Below are 24557 nucleotides of genomic sequence, written 5' to 3'. Positions count from 1 at the left end.
TGTGGCTAACTATTTTGTTTGATCTTTTATCTCACGTAAGAGCCAGGATTTCTTTTACTTTATTTTTAAACTTTCATAGTCTCAGGTCAACAATAAGCAACTAACCAACACTTAGTAATTTCTGCTGTAATTGTTCTGGTTGTTGTTGAGGAGGAGGAGGAGGGCCCTAGCCTGGGACTGACAAACCAAGATTGTTTCTTCTTTTATAGTGATGTGGGTCTTTTATAAAAAATTAGCACCTTCTCTCCTGCAAAATTCTTTGTAATTTTGTTAAATTGGGTTTGCCTCTGGTTAGAATTTTCTTTTTCTCCTCCTCAATTTAAGTTATTGTCTCTTCAGAGCTTTGTGAGTATCTTCTGCCAGGCTTTTCTTTCTTTCTTTTTTGTTTTTCCTTCTCTCTCTCCTCATCTCTCTTAATGCCCTTTTTCTCAATTAGACAATATCATCCTCTTCAAAAATGTAGAAGACGAATCTTTTGCTAATGACTTAACACTACTAAATTTAAACTCTTCTTTTTGAAATTCCACCGACCAAAGGTTTGTTCTTATTTTTCTCCAGAAGCATGAAGTAATATATCATGTATAACTTATAATTTCTTAAACGAGAAATTTTCATTTTTGAAATTTACCTTAGATTTCATTTCTATAATTTCATGGCCATTGACTTTATACCATTGAAAAAAATCACATCTCTAGCAAACCAAGATATGTTTACTAGATTTTAATATGGATCAATATATATTTATTGTTGCTAAATATTAAAAATTAGTATTCAAATAAATCACTGTGTTAAGTTCATTTTACACTGTGATTTCTCATCAGATGTTTGATTGACATAATGGAGCAAGCAATCACTATTTGAAAAGTTGAATATTATTTGGCCTTCAGAATGGATATCACACCTTCAGTTGGTAGTTTTTATACATAAAAATGTTCATTGATCAAGTTGAAGTATCATTATAGATTTCATGATTCCTCTCATTAATTCCAGTATCAAATAGCTTTAATGTGCATTTTAAAATTGAATGACTAACAAGATTGCATACCGGCTTAAAATTTTTATTTTGGAAACACACAGTTTTCTCTTATTCTCTAAATCTAGGCCATTTGTCTGAGATCTTGTCTTTGCTTTTTAGTGGACTTAAAATGAGCAATATAAATACAAATTTTTTAAAACATCTTTATTAGAGTATAATTGCTTTACAACGGTGTGTTAGTTTCTGATTTATAACAAAGTGAATCAGTTATACATATACATATGTTCCCATATCTCTTCCCTCTTGCATCTCGCTCCCTCCCACCCTCCCTATCCCACCCCTCCAGGCGGTCACATAGCACCGAGCTGATCTCGCTGTCCTATGTGGCTGCTTCCCACTAGCTATCTACCTTACGATTGGTAGTGTATATATGTCCATGCCTCTCTCTCGCTTTGTCACAGCTTACCCTTCCCCCTCCCCATATCTTCAGGTCCATTCTCTAGTAGGTGTGTGTCTTTATTCCTGTCTTACCCCTAGGTTCTTCATGACATTTTTTCCCTTAAATTCCATGTATATGTGTTAGTATACGGTATTTGTCTTTCTCTTTCTGACTTACTTCACTCTGTATGACAGACTCTAGGTCTATCCACCTCATTACAAATAGCTCAACTTCGTTTCTTTTTATGGCTGAGTAATATTCCATTGTAATATTCCATTCCACATCTTCTTTATCCATTCATCCAATGATGGACACTTAGGTTGTTTCCATATCCGGGCTATTGTAAATAGAGCTGCAATGAACATTTTTGTACATGACTCTTTTTTGAATTATGGTTTTCTCAGGGTATATGCCCAGTAGTGGGATTGCTGGTCATATAGTAGTTCTATTTGTAGTTTTTTAAGGAACCTCCGTACTGTTCTCCATAGCGGCTGTACCAATTCACATTCCCACCAGCAGTGCAAGAGGGTTCCCTTTTCTCCACACCCTCTCCAGCATTTATTGTTTCTAGATTTTTTGATGATGGCCATTCTGACTGGAGTGAGATGATATCTCATTGTAGTTTTGATGTGCATTTCTCTAATGATTAATGATGTTGAGCATTCCTTCATGTGTTCCTTGGCAGTCTGTATATCTTCTTTGGAGAAATGTCTATTTAGGTCTTCTGCCCATTTTTGGATTGGGTTTTTTGTTTTTTGTTATTGAGCTGCATGAGCTGCTTATACATTTTGGAGATTAATCCTTTGTCAGTTGCTTCATTTGCAAATATTTTCTCCCATTCTGAGGGTTGTCTTTTCATCTGGTTTATGGTTTCCTTTGCTGTGCAAAAGCTTTGAAGTTTCATTAGGTCCCATTTGTTTATTTTTATTTCCATTTCTCTAGGAGGTGGGTCAAAAAGGATCTTGCTGTGATTTATGTCATAGAGTGTTCTGCCTATGTTTTCCTCTAAGAGTTTGATAGTTTCTGGCTTCACATTTATGTCTTTAATCCATTTTGAGTTTATTTTTGTGTATGGTGTTAGGGAGTGATCTAATCTCATATTTTTACATGTACCTGTCCAGTTTTCTCAGCAACACTTATTGAAGAGGCTGTCCTTGCTCCACTGTATATTCCTGCCTCCTTTATCAAAGATAAGTTGACCATATGTGCATGGGTTTATCTCCGGGCTTTCTATCCTGTTCCATTGATCTATCTTTCTGTTTTTGTGCCAGTACCATAATGTCTTGATTACTGTAGCTTTGTAGTATAGTCTAAAGTCAGGGAGCCTGATTCCTCCAGCTCCGTTTTTCGTTCTCAAGATTTCTTTGGCTATTCAGGGTCGTTTGTGTTTCCATACAAACTGTGAAGTTTTTTTGTTCTAGGTCTGTGAAAAATGCCAGTGGTACTTGGATAGGGATTGCATTGAATCTGTAGATTTCTTTGGGTAGTAGAGTCATTTTCACAATGTTGATTCTTCCACTGCAAGAACATGGTATATCTCTCCATCTATTTTTATTATCTTTAATTTCTTTTGTCAGTGTCTTATAATTTTCTGCATACAGGTCTTTTGTCTCCTTAGGTAGGTATATTCCTAGATATTTTATTCTTTTTGTTGCAATGGTAAATGGGAGTGTTTTCTTAACTTCACTTTCAGATTTTTCATCATTAGTGTATAAGAATGCCAGAGATTTCTGTGCATTAATTTTGAATCCCGCTACTTTACCAAATTCATTGATTAGCTCTAGTAGTTTTCTGGTAGCATCTTTAGGATTCTCTATATATAGTATCATGTCATCTGCAAAGAGTGACAGCTTTACTTCTTCTTTTCCGATATGGATTCCGTTTATTTCCTTTTCTTCTCCAATTGCTGTGGCTAAAACTTCCAAAACTATGTTGAGTAAGAGTGGTGAGAGTGGGCAACCTTGTCTTGTTCCTGATCTTAGTGGAAATGCTTTCAGTTTTTCACCTTTGAGGATGATGTTGGCTGTGGGTTTGTCATATATGGCCTTTATTATGTTGAGGAAAGTTCCCTCTATGCCTACTTTCTGGAGGGTTTTTATCATAAATAGGTGTTGAATTTTGTCTATAGCTTTCTCTGCACCTATTGAGATCATCATATGGTTTTTCTCCTTCAATTTGTTAATATGGTGTATCACATTGATTGATTTGCGTATATTGAAGAATCCTTGCATTCCTGGAATAAACCCCGCTTGATCATGGTGTATAATCCTTTTAATGTGCTGTTGGATTCTGTTTGCTAGTATTTTGCTGAGGATTTTTGCATCTATGTTCATCAGTGATATTGGCCTGTACTTTTCTTTCTTTGTGACATCCTTTTCTGGTTTTGGTATCAAGGTGATGGTGGCCTCGTAGAGTGAGTTTGGGAGTGCTCCTCCCTCTGCTCTGTTTTGGAAGAGTTTGAGAAGGGTAGGTGTTAGCTCTTCTCTAAGTGTTTGATAGAATTCACCTGTGAAGCCATCTGGTCCTGTACTTTTGTTTGTTGGAAGATTTTAAATCACAGTTTCAATTTCAGTGCTTGTGATTGGTCTGTTCATATTTTCTATTCCTTCCTGATTCAGTCTTGGCAGGTTGTGCATTTCTAAGAATTTGTCCATTTCTTCCAGGTTGTCCATTTTATTGGCATAGAGTTGCTTGTAGTAATCTCTCATGATCTTTTGTATTTCTGCAGTGTCAGTTGTTACTTCTCCTTTTTCATTTCTAATTCTATTGATTTGAGTCTTCTCCCTTTTTTTCTTGATGAGTTTGGCTAATGGTTTATCAATTTTGTTTATCTTCTCAAAGAACCAGCTTTTAGTTTTATTGATGTTTGCTATCATTTCCTTCATTTCTTTTTCATTTATTTCTGTTCTGATTTTTATGATTTCTTTCCTTCTGCTATCTTTGGGGTTTTTTGGTTCTTTCTCTAATTGCTTTAGGTGCAAGGTTAGGTTGTTTATTCTAGATGTTTCCTGTTTCTTAAGGTAGGATTGTATTGCTATAAACTTCCCTCTTAGAACTGCTTTTGCTGCATCCCGTAGGTTTTGGGTTGTCGTGTCTCCATTGTCATTTGTTTCTGAGTATTTTTTAATTTCCTCTTTGATTTTTTCAGTGATCACTTCGTTATTAAGTAGTGTATGTTTAGCCTCCGTGTGTTTGTATTTTTTACAGATCTTTTCCTGTAATTGATATCTAGTCTCATAGTGTTGTGGTTGGAAAAGATACTTGATACAATTTCAATTTTCTTAAATTTACCAAGGCTTGATTTGTGACGCAAGATATGATCTATCCTGGAGAATGTTCCATGAGCACTTGAGAAAAATGTGTATTCTGTTGTTTTTGGATGGAGTGTCCTATAAATATCAATTAAGTCCATCTTGTTTAATGTTTCATTTAAAGCTTGTGTTTCCTTCTTTATTTTCATTTTGGATAATCTGTCCATTGCTGAAAGTGGGGTGTTAAAGTCCCCTACTATGAATGTGTTACTGTCGATTTCCCCTTTTATGGCTGTTAGTATTTGCCTTATGTACTGAGTTGCTCCTATGTTGGGTGCATAAATATTTACAATTGTTATATCTTCTTCTTGGATCGATCCCTTGATCATTATGTAGTGTCCTTCTTTGTCTCTTCTAATATTCTTTATTTTAAAGTCCATTTTGTCTGATATGAGAATTGCTACTCCAGCTTTCTTTTGGTTTCCATTTGCATGAAATATCTTTATCCATCCGCTTACTTTCAGTCTGTATGTGTCTCTAGGTCTGAAGTGGGTCTCTTGTAGACAGCAAATATATGGGTCTTGTTTTTGTATCCATTCAGCTAATCCATGTCTTTTGGTAGGAGCATTTAGTCCATTTACATTTAAGGTAATTATCGATATGTATGTTCCTAGTCCCATTTTCTTAATTGTTTTGTGTTCGTTATTGTAGGTCTTTTCCTTCTCTTGTGTTTCTTGCCTAGAGAAGTTCCTTTATCAGTTGTTGTGAAGATGGTTTGGTGGTGCTGGACTCTCTCAGCTTTTGCTTGTCTGTAAAGGTTTTAATTTCTCCATCAAATCTGAATGAGATCCTTGCTGGGTAGAGTAATCTTGGTTGCAGGTTCTTCTCCTTCATCAGTTTAAATATGTCCTGCCAGTCCCTTCTGGCTTGCAGAGTTTCTGCTGAAAGATGAGCTGTTAACCTTATGGGGATTCCCTTGTGTGTTATTTGTTGCTTTTCCCTTGCTGCTTTTAATATGTTTTCTTCGTATTTACTTTTTGACAGTTTGATTAATATGTGTCTTGGCATATTTCTCCTTGCATTTATCCTGTATGGGACTCTCTGTGCTTCCTGGAGTTGATTAACTATTTCCTTTCCCATATTAGAGAAGTTTTCAACTATAATCTCTTCAAATATTTTCTCAGTCCCTTTCTTATTCTTTTCTTCTTCTGGAACCCCTATAATTCGAATGTTGCTGCGTTTAATGTTGTCCCAGAGGTCCCTGTGACTGTCCTCAGTTCTTTTCATTTTTTTTTTCTTTATTCTGCTCTGCAGTAGTTATTTCCACTATTTTATCTTCCAGGTCACTTATCCGTTCTTCTGCCTCAGTTATTCTGCTATTGATCCCATGTAGAGTATTTTTAATTTCATTTAATGTGTTGTTCATCGTTGTTTGTTTCATCTTTAGTTCTTCTAGGTCCTTGTTAAATGTTTCTTGCATTTTGTCTATTCTATTTCCAAGAATTTGGATCATCTTTACTATCATTATTCTGAATTCTTTTTCAGGTAGACTCCCTATTTCCTCTTCATTTGTTAGGTCTGGTCGGTTTTTATCTTGCTTCTTCACCTGCTGTGTGTTTTTCTGTCTTATCATTTTGCTTATCTTACTGTGTTTGGGGTCCCGTTTTTGCAGACTGCAGGTTCGTAGTTCCTGTTGTTTTTGGTGTCTGTCCCCAGTGGCTAAGGTTGGTTCAGTGGGTTGTGTAGGCTTCCTGGTGGAGGGGACTAGTGCCTGTGTTCTGGTGGATGAGGCTGGATCTTGTCTTTCTGGTGGGCAGGTCCACGTCTGGTGGTGTGTTTTGGGGTGTCTGTGGACTTATTATGATTTTAGGCAGACTCTGTGATAATGGGTGGGGTTTTGTTCCTGTCTTGCTAGTTGTTTGGCATAGGATGTCCAGCACTGTAGCTTGCTGGTCATTGAGTGCAACTGGGTGCTGGTGTTGAGATGGAGATCTCTGGGAGATTTTCGCCATTTGATATTATGTGGAACTGGGAGGTCTCTTGTGGACCAGTGTCCTGAAGTTGGCTCTCCCACCTCAGAGGCACAGCACTGACTCCTAGCTGCAGCACCAAGAGCCTTTCATCCACACGGCTCCCAATAAAAGGTAGAAAAAGTAGAAAGAAAGAAAGAAAGAAAGAAAAAGAAAGAAATAAAGGAGGGAGGAAGGAAGGAGGGAAGGAAGGAAAAAAAGAAAGAAGATAAAGTAAAATAAAGTAAGGTAAGAAAATATAATAAAGTTTTTAAAATAAAATATAATTATTAAGAAAAATATTTTGTAAAAAATAGCAAAAAAAAACCCCAGACGCATAGAACCCTGGGACAAATGGTTGAAGCAAAGCTATACAGACAAAATCTCACACAGAAGCATACACATACACACAAAAAGGGGAAAAAATCATAAATCTTGCTCTCAAAGTCCACCTCCTCAATTTGGGATGATTCATTGTCTATTCATGTATTCCACAGATGCAGCTACATCAAGTTGATTGTGGAGCTTTAATCCGCTGCTCCTGAGGCTGCTGGGAGAGATTTCCCTTTCTCTTTGTTCTCACAGCTCCCGGGGGTCAGCTTTGGATTTGGCCCCACCTGTGCGTGTAGGTCGCCGGAGGGCGTCTGTTCCTAGCTCAGACAGGACGGGGTTAAAGGAGCAGCTGCTTCGGGGGCTCTGGCTCACTCAGGCCGGGGGGAGGGAGGGGTGCGGATGCGGGGTGAGCCTGTGGCGGCAGAAGCCGGCGGGACTTTGCACCAGACTGAGGCGCGCCGTGCGTTCTCCTGGGGAAGTTGTCCCTGGATCCCAGGACCCTGGCAGTGGAGGGCTGCACAGGATCCCCGGTAGGGTGGTGTGGATAGTGACCTGTGCTCGCACACAGGCTTCTTAGTGGCGACAGCAGCAGCAGCCGTAGCGTCTCATGCACGTCTCGGGTCCGCGCTTTTAGCCGCGGCTTGTGCCCGTCTCTGGAGCTCCTTTAAGCAGCGCTCTTAATCCCCTCCCCTCGCGCACCAGGAAACAAAGAGGGAAGAAAAAGTCTCTTGCCTCTTCGGCAGGTCCAGACTTTTCCCCGGAATCCCTCCCGGCCAGCCGTGGCGCACTAGCCCCTGCAGGCTGTGTTCACGCCGCCAACCCCAGTCCTTTCCCTGCGCTCCGACGGAAGCAAGAGCCTCAGCTCGCCGCCCCGCCCGCCCAGCGGGTGAGCAGACAAGCCTCTCGGCCTGGTGAGTGCTGGTCGGCTGCGATCCTCTGTGCGGAAATCTCACCGCTTTGCCTTCCGCGCCCCTGTTGCTGCGCTCTCCTCGGCGCCGAAGCTTTCCTCCTCCGCCACCCGCAGTCTCCGCACTCGAAGGGGCTTCCTAGTGTGTGGAAACGCTTCCTCCTTCACAGCTCCCTCCCACTGGTGCGTGTCCCGTCCCTATTCTTTTGTCTCTGTTTATTCTTTTTTCTTTTGCCCTACCCAGGTACGTGGGGAGTTTCTTGCCTTTTGGGAGGTCTGAGGTCTTCTGCCAGCGTTCAGTGGGTGTTCTTTAGGAGCAGTACCACGTGTAGATGTATTTCTGGTGTATCTGTGGGGAGGAAGGTGATCTCCGCGTCTTACTGTTCCGCCATCTTCCCCTCGTCCTAATACCAAGTTTTTTAATTTAAAAAATTTTAAATCACAGGGTCCAATTTCAGTCTTCTTAATCTTCTTAATTCATCTTGAATTAGGAACTCGATTTAAGAAGAAATACAGTATCATTTTGTGTAGTATTTGTCACTTAATTCATTGTAAATTTGTACTTTTTATTGTGGTCTCTTATGGTCTGGAGCATCCTTCTGGGACTTAGAGTGACTTTTGGTTCAGTCACTGCAACAAAGTCGTTTTTGATGGAGCATTGACGTGAAATTCGTAGACCGAAAAAAGAGGACTAAAGAAATTAGATATATAGTCCACAGACTATAAAAAATAAGCTAGTAGAAAATAAACCTTACAGTATATAGTTGGATAGCCAGTTAAATTATTGATTAAACATACTACATTATTGAGCAAGGGATGATGAACAAAAATGTTTCTTTAAAGCCAGATTTAAATTAATGCAAACATATGTGCCTAGTTTAGTATTCTTTTCTTAGTATATTTATTCTCTTTCCAGTTTTTAAAATCCAGGATTGGTGTACTGTCAGCTTGAAATTACAACTCACTCAGAAATAAAGTGCAGTTTATCTGCTGGCCCAAAATTTGGAGGCTCCAGGAATGAGTTCAAAATTAGCTAGAGCAATTAAAGTGTTGCAGTCTTAGCTCTATTAATACCTCTCAGGTGCCAACTATTTAAGGGCTATTTAGCCCTTGTTACCTCTTGCAACTTCTTTTTCCTCTCCTTCTCCCTCAGTGAAGGCAGGAGACTAGGAGGGCTGATAGCTGCCAGCACTTTTTTTAACAGAACCTAAGCTGTTTCTTTAAAGCAGGCTTCTTAAAGCAAAAACAACAGAGAAGTACTTTTTTCTTTACAGTTTATTACTAACATTACAAGTCAGCTTTTATTAGAGCAAATACTGATGTCTCAACAATGCACAGAAGTCTCACGATTTTGTTTTCTTTCACAAAATGGATTGTTGATACCTATTGCTCTCCACTTTCTGAATGTATCACATCCACATCCACAGATATTATAGTTTGATGTCAGTAATGCCTTGTATTATTTGTGGTGGTCTCCTGAAATTCTTTAGAAAATAAGTGTGTGTGTGTGTGTATTAGAGAGAGGATAAGTGAGAAAGAGAGAGGGAAAGAAAGAAGGGAGGAACAGAAAGAGAGGGAATATGTTGTTTAAATGGACTAGAAATAAGAAATAGCAATGAAACTCTGAAATTTAGTTATTATTCTTATATTGGATTAACTATGATAAGGTTATTTGGAGCTGGAATTTTAGTTTTGACCCTGCAGAACACATAAACAAGCTTAGTCAGTTTCATTTATGTGCCCACGCTCCAAATTTGTTTTAACCACTGTTAAAACATAGAGTCCATTGTTTCTATTTAGGGCCCATTGTAGCCCATTGATTTTGTTTCATGTTGTGCTCACTGTTATTTTAGAGGGACTTAAGGGGCATTTTATTTACCGGTTTCTCTTTAGAGTTAAGTCTCACCATGTAGGTTGATGAGCATCATCAATTAAGTAACACACATTCTGTTCATATTGTCACACATATTCCGTCATAACCAGGAATCACCTGTGATGTTGTTCCATCTACTATATTGCAGGAAAAACAGAGGTTTCTGACAGATGTTCTACATGAAGTGATGCTGCTTGACGGCTTGGCCAGTTCCCATCCAGTATCACAGGAAGTGCTACGGGCAACAGATATTGACAGGGTGTTTGACTGGATCGCATATAAAAAGGTGGGAATAGATAAGACCCAAGTACCAATTGGATATTTCACTATCCTGGGGTAGCCAAACTATTTCATGCTAGATATATTATATCTTTCTCTTCTCCCTGGCAAGTAGAAATGGACTGTGAGTTAGAAAACATAGAGTCACTAGGTTCATGTCATTTTATGAGTTAGGGCTTTGCTTTATAAATCAGTAAGATGGAGATGAATGTTTGCCAAATAATGCCTAGAAATATTGGCAGTATTAATGAATAAATCTTTGGAGTCTTGATATGAAATTGCTGTACAAATGGTGTTATGTCAGTTTTTATTATTATTAATAAGAGAGCTGACCTATATAGTGACAAATTATTTCCCACCGATGCCCCTTAAATACTTATTTTGATTGGCTGCTGCAAATGGGTATAGGCAGTGACCTGACATATGTATTTTATAAACATTATTTAAGGGAGATTTGGGGAATTAAGCATGTTTCCTGGATAATAAGCATAATAAATGAAATCTTAAAGACTGGACTTTCAATGGTAAAGATTTTGGACCAATGACTAGACATCTGTAGCAATAAGGTATATTATGAATTTTTTTTCTGTTGTTACTTGGATTAGGATTTTTCCTTATAACTCTGTCCCTTTGTTGTTCTAATTTTAACAGGAGCGTGTACATCTCAGTGTATAACACTTAGCAGCCACTTAGTAATTGTTAAAATAGTATTAAAATCTACTTTGTCTTTGGTGTAGATTGAATTGCGTTTATTAGGATTTCTATATAAATACTCTATTGATTTAATAACGTTTTAAGCTTAAAAACAATTTGCTAATATTCTTTCTGAAAAACAAGATATTCCTCTTTATAACTAGAAATCAGATAATGATTCATCAGAATTTTTTGGTGCAGTAATTTGGATGTTTGGTTTTGCACTCAGGAAATGACTATCTCAATGGTTATTAGTTAATATTTTATGCTATTAGTTAACATTGTATGCTATAATATATAAAGTTGCAAATTGTGTTAGAAAATATCTTTTCAAGTCACTGATCATTGCATTGGCTCAGAAAGGATATTTTCGATGTTTTATAAAGATAAGTGGAAGTGTAGTACCATATTTAAAGTATGTAGTGTAAATATATTTATGTTAAATGTTAAATAAATATTTAAAGTACACATCCACTTTTATATATGATATTTTTTGGCTAGATTTTGCTGGATGCACATTTGGTTCATTCAACTGTATTGATTCTTAAAATATAATGCAGAAAATAATTTATTACGTTAGCTTGAGATGCATTTGGAGACATGTCTGTGGTTATTTCCCACCTAACCACCAATTCTAAAAGACTATTTGTAAATACCAGTATTATTTCTGCATGAATAATATCAGGAAAATATTATTTTGATTAAATATGTTATAGATGTGCTTTTACATGTAAGTTAACATTTATTCCAAATTTCATATATTTGCGTAATTTTTAATTCATTCAAGAAGGTTAAGAATTAAACCAGTAGGAAAGAAGGAAGTTACAATGATTATTATTTTACCCTCTCTACATTTTGGTGCAAAGGCTTACCAATTTACAAATGTGATACATGAGCAAACTGTGCCGTGATGCTCGGGATCATCATCATAAAGGACACTGGCTTATTTGTCTCTAGCCATGTATCTTTATTTATTAATTTTTTGAGGAATAACTGACAAATATAATTGTATATATTTAAAGTGTACAATGTGATGATTTGATACACATATACATTGTAGAATGATTACCAAGATGAAGATAACATCTGTCACCTCACCTAGTTAACTCTTTTTGGGGGTGGGGAGTGAGAATGCCTGAGATCTACTCTCTGCAAGTATACAGTACTGTATTGTTAACTGTAATCACCATGCTATACATTAGAGCATTAGAATTTATTCTTCTTATAAGTGAAAATTTGTACCCTTTGACCTGTATCACCCCATTTCCCTCTTCCCCTAGCCCTTGGTAATCACTACTCTACTCTCTGTTTCTATGAAATTGGCTCTTTTTTTTTTTTTTTAGATTTTGCATATAAGTGATACCATACAGTATTTATCTTTCTCTGGCTTACTTTACTCAGCATAATGACCTACAGGTTAATCGATGTTGTCACAAATGGTAGGACATCCTTCCTTTTATGGCTGAATAATATTCAATTATATATATCGTATTTTCTTAATCCATTCATCTGTTGAAAGGCATTTAGATTGTTTTTATATCTTGGTTATTGTGAAGAAATGCTGAAAGGAACATGGGTGTGCAGATATCTCCTTTAGATACTGGTTTAAATTCCTTTGGATATTTAGGAGTGGGATTGCGAGATCATTTGGTAGCTCTATTTTTAATATCTTGAGTAACCTCCATATTATTTTCTGTAATGGCTGTACCAATTTACATTCCTACCGACACTGTGTAAGGGTTCTCTTTTCTTCACATCCTCACCAACATTTGTTATCTCTTGCCTTTTTGATAATAGCCATCACAACAAGTATGAAGTGATGTATATCACTGTGGTTTTGATTTGCATTTCCCTGATGATTAGTGATGTAGAGCATCTTTTTTATAGCTATCGGCCATTTGTGTGTCTTCTTTGGAAAAATGTCTATTGAGGTCCTTTGCCTATTTTTTAATTGGATTATTATTATTTTGCAATTGAGTTGTATGAGTTCTTTATATATTTTGGATATTAACCCCTTATCAGCTATATGTTTGCTAATGCTTTCTCTCATTCTTCAGGTTGCCTTTTCAATTTATTGATTGTTTGCTTTGCTGTGCCAAAGCTCTTTAGTTTGATGTAGTCCAATTTGTTTATTTTAACTTTTGTTGCCTGTGCTTTTGGTCTCTTATCCAATAAATCATTTCTAAGACCAATGTCAAGGATCTTTTCCCCTATATTTTCTTCTAGGAGTTTTATGGTTTCACATCTTACATTTAAGTCTTTGGTCCATTTCAAGTTCATTTTTGTGAGTGGTGTAAGATAGGAATCTGGTTTCATTCTTTTGCATGTGGATATCCAGTTTTACCAGTACTGTTTATTGAAGAGACTAACCTTTCTCCATTGTGTGTTCCTGGTGCTCTTGTCAAAAATCAGTTGACCACATATGTGTTGATTTTTATATGGAATCTCTGTTCTGTTCCACTGGTTCCATGTACCGTTGCCAGTACCGTAATGTTTTGATTACTGCAGCTTTGTAATATAGCTTGAAATCAGGAATTGTGATGCCTCCAGTTTTGTTCTTTTTTACTCAGGATTACTTTGTCTAATTTGGGGTCTTTTTTGGCTCCATATAAATTTTAGGATAATTTTTATTTATTTCTGTGAAAAATGCTATTGGACTTTTGATAGGGATTACATGGACTCTCTAGATCATTTTTCAGTAGTATGGAGATTTTCACAGCATTAATTTTTCCAATCCAAGATCATGGGATATCTTTCCATTTATTTGTATCTTCCTCAATCTCACCAGTGTTTCATAGTTTTCAGTGTATGTCTTTCACCTACTTGGTTAAATTTATTTATAAGTATTTTATTGCTTTTGATGCTATTGTAAATGGGATTGCTTTCTTAATTTCTCTTTCAGATAGTTCATTGTCAGTGTATAGGAAGACAAATGATTTCTGTTTGTTAATTTTGCATCCTGCAACTTTACTGAATTAATTTATTAGTTGTAACAGTTTTTTGGTGAAGTCTTTAGGGTTTTCTATATATAAGACCATGTCATCTATAAACAGAGATAATTCTACTTCTTCCTTTCTGATTGAAGGTCTTTTATTTATTTACTTTTTGCTTGCTTAGTTGCTGTGACTAGGACTTTCAGTACCATGTTGAATAGAAATGGCAAGAGTGGGCATCCTTGTCTTATTCCTGATCTTAGAGGAAAGGCTTAGCTTTTCACCATTGAGTATGATGTTAGCTGTGGGCTTGTCTTCATTCTAGCCATGTATCATTATGCTTAAGTACCACTGGAAATACTGTCCTTACTGTGTTTTCAACTGATGATAGGATCTACACATTTTAAATGAAGACTTATCAAGAGAAAATTTTCTTTTTAACAACTATATTGAGGAATAATTAAAATACATTAAACTGTACATGCTTAAAAGGTACAATTTAATATGTTCTGACATATGTATCCCAGTGAAAACATCACCACAATCAAGTTAATGAACATATTCATCAAAAGTTACCTCATGCCTCTTTGTAATACCTCCTCTCATCCCTCCTCACTCCCCCACTGATCAACTTTTCACTGTAGATTAATTTTCATTTTCTAGAGTTTTATGTAAATGGAATTAACAGTATGCACTCTTTTTTGTCTGCCTTCTTTCACTCAACATCATGATTTTGAGGTACAATTCATGTTGTAGAATATATGGGTATAATATAATTTGTTCTTTCACCTGGATATTTGTTTTTTTCCAGTTTTTGGCTGTTACAAATAAAGCTACTGTGAATACTTTTGTACAGGTCTTTGTATGTGTATCTGTGTTTATTTCTCTTGGGTAAATACCTAGAACTGGAATGTCTAGATGATGATAGATATGTTTAATGTTTTATGACACTGCTGAACTGTTTTCCGAAGTAGATGAACCATGGTACCTTGGTACGTTCTCATTGAAAGTGTGCCAGAGTTCTACTTTTTCCACATCTTCACCAACACAAACTAGGTATAATCAATTTGTTTAATTTTAGATACTGTAATGGTATCTCATTGTGATTGTAATTTACATTCCCCTAATGACTAATGATATTGACCATTCTTTCATTTGCATATTCTCCCTTATATATCTTTCTTGGTGAAAGGTCAATTCAAATCCTTTGCCCATTTTTTTTTTAGATTGGGTTGTTTTCTTATTATTGAGTTTTGAGGATTCTTTATATACTTTGAATGCAGGTTATCATATATATGATATGCAAATAATGTTTTCCCCAATTTGTGACCTACTCTTTATTTTCATAGCAGTATCTTTCTAAAAGCAAACTATTTTAATTTTGATTAAGTATGTTTTATCATATTTTTTTTAATTGATAGTTCTATTCGTGTCAGAGTTAAGAAATCTTTGGTTAATTCAAGGCCATGAAGGTTATTCTTTTTTCTTCCAAAAGTTTTATAGTTTTAGGTTTATATTTAGATCTATATTCGATTTTGAGTTAATTTTTGTATATGGTGTGAAGTTTGAATTGAATGTTTTTCTTTTTTTTGCACATGGATATCCAATTTTTCAAGAGCCATTTCTTGAAATGTCTGTTATTTACCCTGTTGAATTGCCTTTGCACATTTGTTGAAATCAGTGAACTATGTGTGGTGGGTCTATTTCTGGACTGTTTATTTTATTCTATTGATATATTTATTTATCTTGGCACCAATACCATACAATCGTGATTGCTGTAGCTTTTTATAAGCTGTGAAATAAAGTTGTTAGTTCTCCAACTTTGTTCTTTTTTTTAAAGTTCTTTTTTTTTTTTTTTGCGGTACGCGGGCCTCTCACTGCCGTGGCCTCTCCCGTTGCGGAGCACAGGCTCATGACACGCAGGCTCAGCGGCCATGGCTCACGGGCCCAGCCACTCCGCGGCATGTGGGATCCTCCCAGATCGGGGCACGAACCCGTGTCCCCTGCATCGGCAGGCAGACTCTCAACCACTGCGCCACCAGGGAAGCCCTTTTTAAAGTTCTTTTGGTTAATCTTGATCACTTGAATTTCTATATGAATTTTAGAATGAGTTTTTCACTTTCTATAAAATTCTGTTGTAATTGCACAGATTGCATTCCATTTGTAAAATAATTTGGGAGCATTGACACCTTAGCAATACTGAGTGACCCATGAATACTGTATACTGTTCCATTAATTTAGGGCCTCTTCATTTTCTCTCAGCAATGTACTTTTCAATGAATAAATCTTTCATATCTATTTTCATATTTATCTCTAAGTATTTCACATTTTTAGGCTATTTTACATGGTATTCTAATTCCCATTTTTGACTTTTTATTGTTCTATATAGAAATACAATTTACTTTTGTATACTTATCTTGTGCAATGTTAAATAGAAGTGAGAGCAGACATCCGTGTTTTGTTCTGGATTTTAGGAGCAATACATTCAGTTTTTCACCATTAGATATGAAATTGCCTTTACATTTTTATAAATACTCTTTATCAGGTTGAAAATGTTGCATTCTACTTCTGCACTGGTGAGGGTTTTAATCCAAAATGGATACTGATTCTATCAAATACTTTTCCCCATCTATCAAGATGATCATATTTTTGTTTTTGTTATTTTAGTTTCTTAATATGGTGAATTATATTGATAGATTTTTCAATTTTAGGCTTTCTTTACATCCCTGGGACAAATACCATTTGGTCATAATGTTGTTTGTTTTTTTTGGGCACTGAATTTTATTTTATTTATTTATTTTTTTAACATCTTTATTGGAGTTTATTTGCTTTACATGGTGTGTTAGTTTCTGCTATATAACAAAGTGAATCAGCTATACATATACATATATCCCCATATCTCCTCTCTCTTGTGTCTCTCTCCACCCTCCCTATCCCACCCCTCTGGTGGACACAAAGCACGGAGCTGATCTCCCTGTGCTATGCGGCTGCTTCCATTAGCTGTCAGTTTTACATTTGGTAGTGTATATATGTCAATGCCACCCTCTTACTTCATCCCAGCTTACCCTTCGCCCTCCCCATATCCTCAAGTCCATTCTCTACATCTGCATCTTTATTCCTGTCCTGCCCCTAGGTTCTTCAGAACCACTTGTTTTTTTTTTAGATTCCATATACATGTGTTAGCATATGGTAGTTGTTTTTCTCTTTCTGACTTACTTCACTCTGTATGACAGCCTCTAGGTCCATCCACCTCACTACAAATAACTGAATTTCATTTCGTTTTATGGCTGAGTAATCTTCCATTGTACATATGTGTCACATCTTCTTTATCCATTTTAATGTATTTTTGTATACATTGTTGGATTAAGCTTGCTAAAGAAATGTTTAGAAGTTTTGTGTCTATGTTCATGAGGAGTATTGGTCTATAGTTTTTGTAATGTCTTTGGCTTTGTTCTCACTATAATGCTAGCCTCACAGAATGGAAACTATTACCTCCTTTTCCACTTTATAGGATAATTTATGTAGAACTTATATTCTTTCTTTGTTAAATTTTTGATGGAATTTGCCACTACAGCAACCTGGGACTAGAATTTCCTTCATGGGAAGATATTTAATAATTTGAGTTCATTAATATATAGTGAGTTATTCAGGTTATTGATGTCTTCTTGCGTGAGCTTTTGTAGTTTATATCTTATCAAGGATTTGACTCATTGTACATGTTATATTCTTTTATTATCCTTTTAGTAGTCATATGATCTCTAATAATGTCCCCTCTTTTATTCCAGATATTGTTAATTTTTGTCTATCCCTTTTCTCCTGATTAGTCTAGCTAGAAGCTTTTACATTTTATTCTCAAAAAATCAGCTTTTGGTTTAATTGATTTCTGTTCTTACTTTCTATTTCATAGATTTCCTCTCTTATCATTATTATTTCCTTCCTTTATATGCTTTGGATTTAAATTGTTCTTTTTTTCTAGTTTCTTAAGGTGCAAACTGAGGTCATTAATTGGAGTCCTTTCATCTGTTCTAATTCAGGTGTTTATTCTATCAATTTCCTCCTAAGTGTACTGCTTAGGGCAAGCTCTAGATTTTGAGATATAGAAGTTTCATTTTCATTCACCTTAAGATACTATTTTCCCATTTGATTTATTAATTTATCCATGGGTTATAAAAAGTATGTTATTTAGTTTACAAATATTAGAAGATTTTCCAGAAAATTTTCTGTTATTCATTTCTTATTTAGTTTTATTGTGATCAGGGAAGTATATTCTGTATGACTTGAATCTTCTTAGAGTTACTGAGGCGTATTTCATGGCCCAGAATTTGGTCTCTGTTGATAAGCGTACTGTATGCACGTCAAAAGAATGTGTATTCCACTGTTGGCTGGAGTGTTTTATAAATGCCAATTAGGTCAAGTTGGTTGATAGAATTGTTCAAGTCTTCTGGATCCTTATTGATTTCTGTCTACTTGTTCATCATGCTTTCTTGATGAGCCCTCATTGTTTGGATTCACCTACATGGTGTCAAATCAAACTTCTAAAAATGTGGTGAAAAACAGTGGCCCAGGTACCTGCTGGCATGTCTGAAATATAATCTTCAGTGACAATGTGGAACAACAAAGCTCAGAACAATTTGGCTATAATCTCAGGGGCTTCAGTTTGATAATCTCTATACCAGGCCTTGATGTATATTTAGATTTCTAGACTACTTCTCCAACTGGGCTTCTCTCAGACTCTTTCTGTCAGCAATTAGTATGTGGGTAATATACAATAACCAATTTAACTCTGTGGATGCAATGGATAAACTGTGTCATTCTGGGATGTGTATGACAGGTAATATAGATAATTGTACAGCCATAATATCAACTGCTAACGTTTATTGAATGCTTACTCTGTGCTAGGCACTGTGTTAAACTCTATACATTCATTAACTCACTTAATTCTCATAATCCCCTTTAGGGGTTGTTATTTCATTATCCTCATTTTAAAGATGAAGATATTGAATCATGGTCAATCCAAGGATATGTTTCCCAGGAAATCAGGTTCCAGAGCCAACGTTCTTAAACACTCTCATATTTGATCAATGAACTTGGCTGGAGCATTCATTCCAAAATCATTTGTAAGCCTCAACTTATGTTACAGGCACTGTGTGCTGAGTGCTTGGGATGTAACAGTAATAAGACACAAAGGAGGAATAGCATATAAATAAGTCAGTGCAGTAGCATTTGAGTATTAACAGCAATGTTTCCATTTTAAATGTAGAAACTTAACTCAAACCATCTGAAACATTAAAAAAGAATTTGTTGACTGAATAACCGGTAAGTCTGAGGTGTTGTTATGTTTAGGAATGGTTGAATCCACGCATTTTAACAATGTCATCAGAAATTTACCTTCCATTGATTTCTTGGCTCTTTGTCTCTGACTTAATTTCTAGATGATTCTTAGATAGGTGGCCTAAAAAGAAGTTTAGGCTGATAGAGTCCTCAAGCTTGTGATCCTAATGAGCTTGGGGAAAGAGTAAACTGCCTCCCTCACTACAGAATCCGTTTCTCCCCAAAGCTAAGATTTGTTCTGATTAAGTAATAGAGCGCCATTGGCCAATCCCTATGTCCATGGGATGAACAGTCCCTATGGACATTCTGAATAGCTAGCATGGGTCATAAGCTCATCCTCTGGTGGGAAAGATAGGTCATACAATTGGTAGGTAGATCCAATGGGATCACTAGAAGTAGGGGTTCCCAGAGAATATGAAGGCTAGATAAAAGTACTGGATGCCAACCAACCTCAGAATCTTAGGAGTTACGATAGAAATATGTATAAGATACACAGAGTCATGAGGGTAAGGGTAAGGGGAGTGACAAAATGGCAAAAAAGGACTATTCTGTAGAATTGACTCAGGAAAGGAACACAGTGGTGACTAAGTGCAACATCAAGGAGTTCAACATGGCCATACCATAGTGAGGATTTGGGGTAGTAGACAGGCTGGGGAGATAATCTGGTAAGAACTTGGAGGACCTGTTATGCAATACTAAGAAGTCTGAACTTCATCCAGCAGATGAAGAGGAACCAATGAAGAGTTTCAAGCAAAGGAATAACATTGTATAAATAAATTTGTATTCTAGAAAGAATATTCCTGTAGGTGTGGTAGAGATGGAAGTAATATGATAGATCTGGACATTTCAGAAAAGATTGTAGCAACTAGAGTTGTAGCATGTAGCCCATTTTTTTTTCTTTTGATTGTCACTCCTTGCCACTGCTCTTCTGTGCTCTCTTCCCTGAAGATCCCTGTTACTAGGCTACATCAACCTCTGCCAACAGTCAACCTCTCATTGCATCGGTGCTTTGCTTGCTTATCATCTCTTGTGATTATTCCCTTAATAATTATTCTAATTATACCCACTTCTGTTTTTTGTAATTTTTCCTGCATAGTAGTTTTATTACACTTTAAACAACTTTTTATATAGAACTGTATTATAGGGGTAGAGAAGATTATAAAGAAATACAGGTTAGGAACCAACAAACCAGATACTAATTTCTGTGGATTTGAATTTAAGAACTGAATGCTTTTGAAGAAATAGTGAGTGATGTTCAATATGGACCATCTCAAGGCCTGTATTAAAAGAAAAAAAAAAAAAACCCTAAAATTACATATATATTTTTAGAATGGGAAGAGAAAGAAATGGGAACTAGTCTTTAAAAAAAGAGAGTGAGAGAGCAAGAGTTACATCCTGGGAAATAACAAATTTTCCATTTTAATAGTAGGTTGAAAATGAGGATGCTTTTATCGTAAAAGTGAAATGCAAACAGGAAGATACTGTCCATAGATAAGAAAACTGGAAGAGATGGATTGAGAGAGTCTCTTTACTCTAAAAGCCCAAAGGGAAATAAGAACCAATGACCCAATGACCTGGATGATGAAAGTGAGCGAATGCTCATTAAATTTACATATGGTACCAAGCTGGAGAGGATTGCTACAAGTTTGGGAGAGAGGAACAGATTTCAAAATGACTTAAGCAAATTTAAAGAGGATCCTTTAAAAACAAGAACACACTTCAGCAATTCTCATAACAAGTTTGATATACTTTAGAGACCAAATGATAACAAGTTTGATATACTTTAGATACCAAATGAAATTACATAGAGTAAAAGGAAAGAATTGGCAAGCAGAGAAAATCCCACAAAGGGTCATTGCGAATATGAATTTAAAAAGTGGGGGAGTGGAAATTCAACTTTTATTCTACCAACATATTCCAGACTTAATTTAAAATTCTTGTATGGCTAAAGAGGAAAATATGTATGATTTCTATTATCTTTAGAAGTGAATATGAAAGGGCCAATCTTCCATTTGCATCTTTTGTCCCTTCTGATACCAGGTTCCCCACCCACGGTGTGGTATCAGCCAGGCCACAGTTAGTACAGTGAGAGAGCCCATACTAACTCTAGATACAGGACAGAGTGTTTCTCTATAGTAATAATAATAATAATAATAATAATAATAATAATAATAATAATAGGACAGTATCCTCTTTCAAGAATATAACCCAGTAGTAGACATAAAACATATGAAATGAAAACAGTAATTACACTAAGAGTCACAGTAAAGCACATCTTTCATTTAACAAGCATTTATTATGTACGAGGCATTTTGTGAAATGCTTTGCATGTATTATCCCATTTACTCCATATAGAAAACTTGGGATTTGGCATTTTTAACCCATTTTACTGATGAGGAAACTAAAACTTAAGAAGTTCAGTGATTTCCACAGGGTCAGACATCTAGCAAGTGAACAAGCAGGATATGAAGTCAGATCTGTGTAACTCCAAATACTGGGCTCTTATATATAAAACTTTTAATAAATAAATATATTTCAAGGCAAAATACGATATGAGCCGTCTCAGTGGATGGCAACTCTAAGTTCTTAGGCCACATTTGATTCTCTCTTTTTCTCACCCTATTTGTCAGGAAATCTTATGGTGTCTGCTGTAAAATATTTCCAGAATTTGACTTCTTCTCCCCACCATTACTGTTGCTATACTGGTTGGAATCACCACCATATTGCCACAGTAGTTTCTTAAAAGCTCTCTCTGCTTCTAGTCCTGCAACCCTACAGTATATTTTTAACCAAGCACTCAAAGTGATCATTTTTAAAACCTAAGCCAGATAGTGCAACTTCTTTGCTAGAAACCCTACAATGATTCCCCACCAAAATTAGAATAAAAGATAAAGTCTTTACAGTGACCCATGAGGCCCTACCTGATCTCCACTCACCCTATTCTTCCCAAGTCCTCCACAGACCCCTGACCCTTATTCTCTTATCCCTCTGACTTTACCTCTTCTTATTAGTATCCCTTCACTCATGGTAATCGTGCTCCACCAACTTTCCTGCTTTTCCTGAAATCCAACTAAACTCCCTCCCACACTAGGGCCTTTGATCTGGGAATGATGTTATTCTGGATATCGTCATAGTTCTAACTTGCTGTCCTTGAAAACTTTATTTAAATGTCACCTTCTCAGAGAGGCTACCCTTTTAAAATGTCAACTGACACCCTCACTCCTTTCTTCATTCATTTTCTTATTTGATCCACATACCGTTTGATCACCTTCAAATGTATAATACAATTTATTCATTATTATGTTTATTATATGATCTGGCTTCCCACTTTCCCCCATTGAGTGTGAGCTTCACAAAGGGAGGGATCTGTGTTTGTGATTTTCACTGTTTTGCAGTACTCATTATGCTGCCTGCATATAGTAGGCACTTAATAAGTATTTGTTGAGTTAAATTAAAGTAAATGTCAGAAAAGCAATATAAGCAAAACACTGTGGTGTTTCAGAGGGAAAGATCCCATCTGTTTATAGGAATTAGGAAAAAGACTTGGCACTTGAAATAGGATTAAAGAGTTTCAGATGTAATGCCATATGAATTCTGGAGGGGGTGGGGGAGGAAGATTGTGTTGCCCATTCACTCTGCTTTCTAATGGGTTCTGTCACATGTGGCCTGACCCCTTAGCCCTGGACCACCTGGGACCCTTTCTGGTGAGCTCAACTCTTCTCCTGTTGTCTCCACACTTTCCTGCCTCAGGCACAGTCAGCCTCCTGTTCTGCAAATCTTCCCAGCTCTTATTCTAAACATGTCCTTTGTAGCCTTTGCTTTCTCAATTCACAGTCTACAACATACAAGCTCTCAAATGAATGTAACATTACTATTTTGTCCTCTTTGACACATTTGTACATACTTTATAGGTTCTGGTATATGATATATATTGTTTTTGTTTTTTAACATCTTTATTGGAGTATAATTGCTTTACAGTGATATGTTAGTATCTGCCTTATAACAAAGTGAATCAGCTATACATATATATATATTCCCATGATATATATTGTTTAACTTAGCTCTTGTGGTCATGTCTGTAAAACAGTTGGACAATACACGTTTGGTCAGGTGTATAATGGCAATAATACTAGTAGTAGGAAATATAGTATCAATCGTTCTTTGAGATTTTCTTTTGCCACTGGGCATCCACATAATTATCTCATTAAATTTCCTATCCTTGTAAGGTAGATACTATTGTCTTCAATTTACATAAGAGTAAATAGATGTTCTTGGATTGGAAGAATCAACATTGTGAAAATGACTATACTACCCAAAGCAATCTACAAATTCAGTGCAATCCCTATCAAACTACCAATGGCATTTTTCACAGAACTAGAACAAAACATTTCACAATTTGTATGGAAACACAAAAGAACCAGAATAGCCAAAGCAATCTTGAGAAAGAAAAACAAAGCGGGAGGAATCAGGCTCCTGGACTTCAGACTATACTACAAAGCTACAGTAATAAAGACAGTATGGTACTGGCACAAAAACAGAAATATAGATCAATAGAAAGCCCAGAGATAAACCCACATACATATGGTCATCTTATTTTTGATAAAAGAGGCAAGAATACACAATGGAGAAAACACAGCCTCATCAATATTCAATAAGTGGTGCTGGGAAAACTGGACGGCTACATGTAAAAGAATGAAATTAGAACACTCCCTAACACCATACACAAAAATAAACTCAAAATGGATTAAAGACATAAATGTAAGGCCAGACATTGCAAAACTCTTAGAGGGAAACATAGGCAGAACACTCTATGACATAAATCACAGCAAGATCTTTTTGACCCACCTCCTAGAGAAATGGAAATAAAAACAAAATAAACAAATGGGACCTAATGAAATTTAAAAGCTTTTCACAACAAAGGAAACCATAAACAAGACAAAACAACAACCCTCAGAATAGGAGAAAATATTTGCAAATGAAGCAACTGACAAAGGATTAATCTCCAAAATTTCCAAGCAGCTCAATATCAAAAAAACTAAAAACCCAATCTAAAAATGGCCAGAAGACGTAAATAGACATTTCTCCAAAGAAGATATACAGATTGCCAACAAACACATGAAAGGATGCTCAACATCACTAATCATTAGAGAAATGCAAATCAAAACTACAAAGAGGTATCACCTCACACCAGTCAGAATGGCCATCATCAAAAAATCTACAAAGAATAAATGCTGGAGAGGGTGTGGAGAAAAGGGAACCCTCTTGCACTGTTGGTGGGAATGTAAATTGATACAGCCACTATGGAGAACAGTATGGAGGTTCCTTAAAAAACTAAAAATAGAACTATCATACGACCCAGCAATCCCACTACTGGGCATATACCCTGAGAAAACGATAATTCAAAAAGAGTCATGTACCAAAATGTTCATTGCAGCTCTATTTACAATAGCCAGGACATGGAAGTAACCTAAGTGTCCATCGACAGATGAATGGATAAAGAAGATGTGGCACATATATACAATGGAATATTACT

General features: G+C 36.2%; 1 protein-coding gene across 1 annotated transcript in view; it reads left to right on the top strand.

Moving 5' to 3' along the window:
- Window positions 1-24557, top strand: part of TRHDE (thyrotropin releasing hormone degrading enzyme) — a 390487-nt gene that overhangs the window by 223393 nt on the left and 142537 nt on the right. Inside the window, exon 6 of the mRNA XM_065887537.1 lies at window positions 9937-10074. Coding sequence (XP_065743609.1) covers window positions 9937-10074 — 138 coding nt within the window. The remainder of the gene's footprint in view (window positions 1-9936; window positions 10075-24557) is intronic.

Source organism: Phocoena phocoena, chromosome 11 (assembly GCF_963924675.1).
Source record: "Phocoena phocoena chromosome 11, mPhoPho1.1, whole genome shotgun sequence".
Classification (NCBI taxonomy): Eukaryota; Metazoa; Chordata; class Mammalia; order Artiodactyla; family Phocoenidae; genus Phocoena; species Phocoena phocoena.
This window is presented reverse-complemented; position numbering and strand designations above follow the sequence as displayed.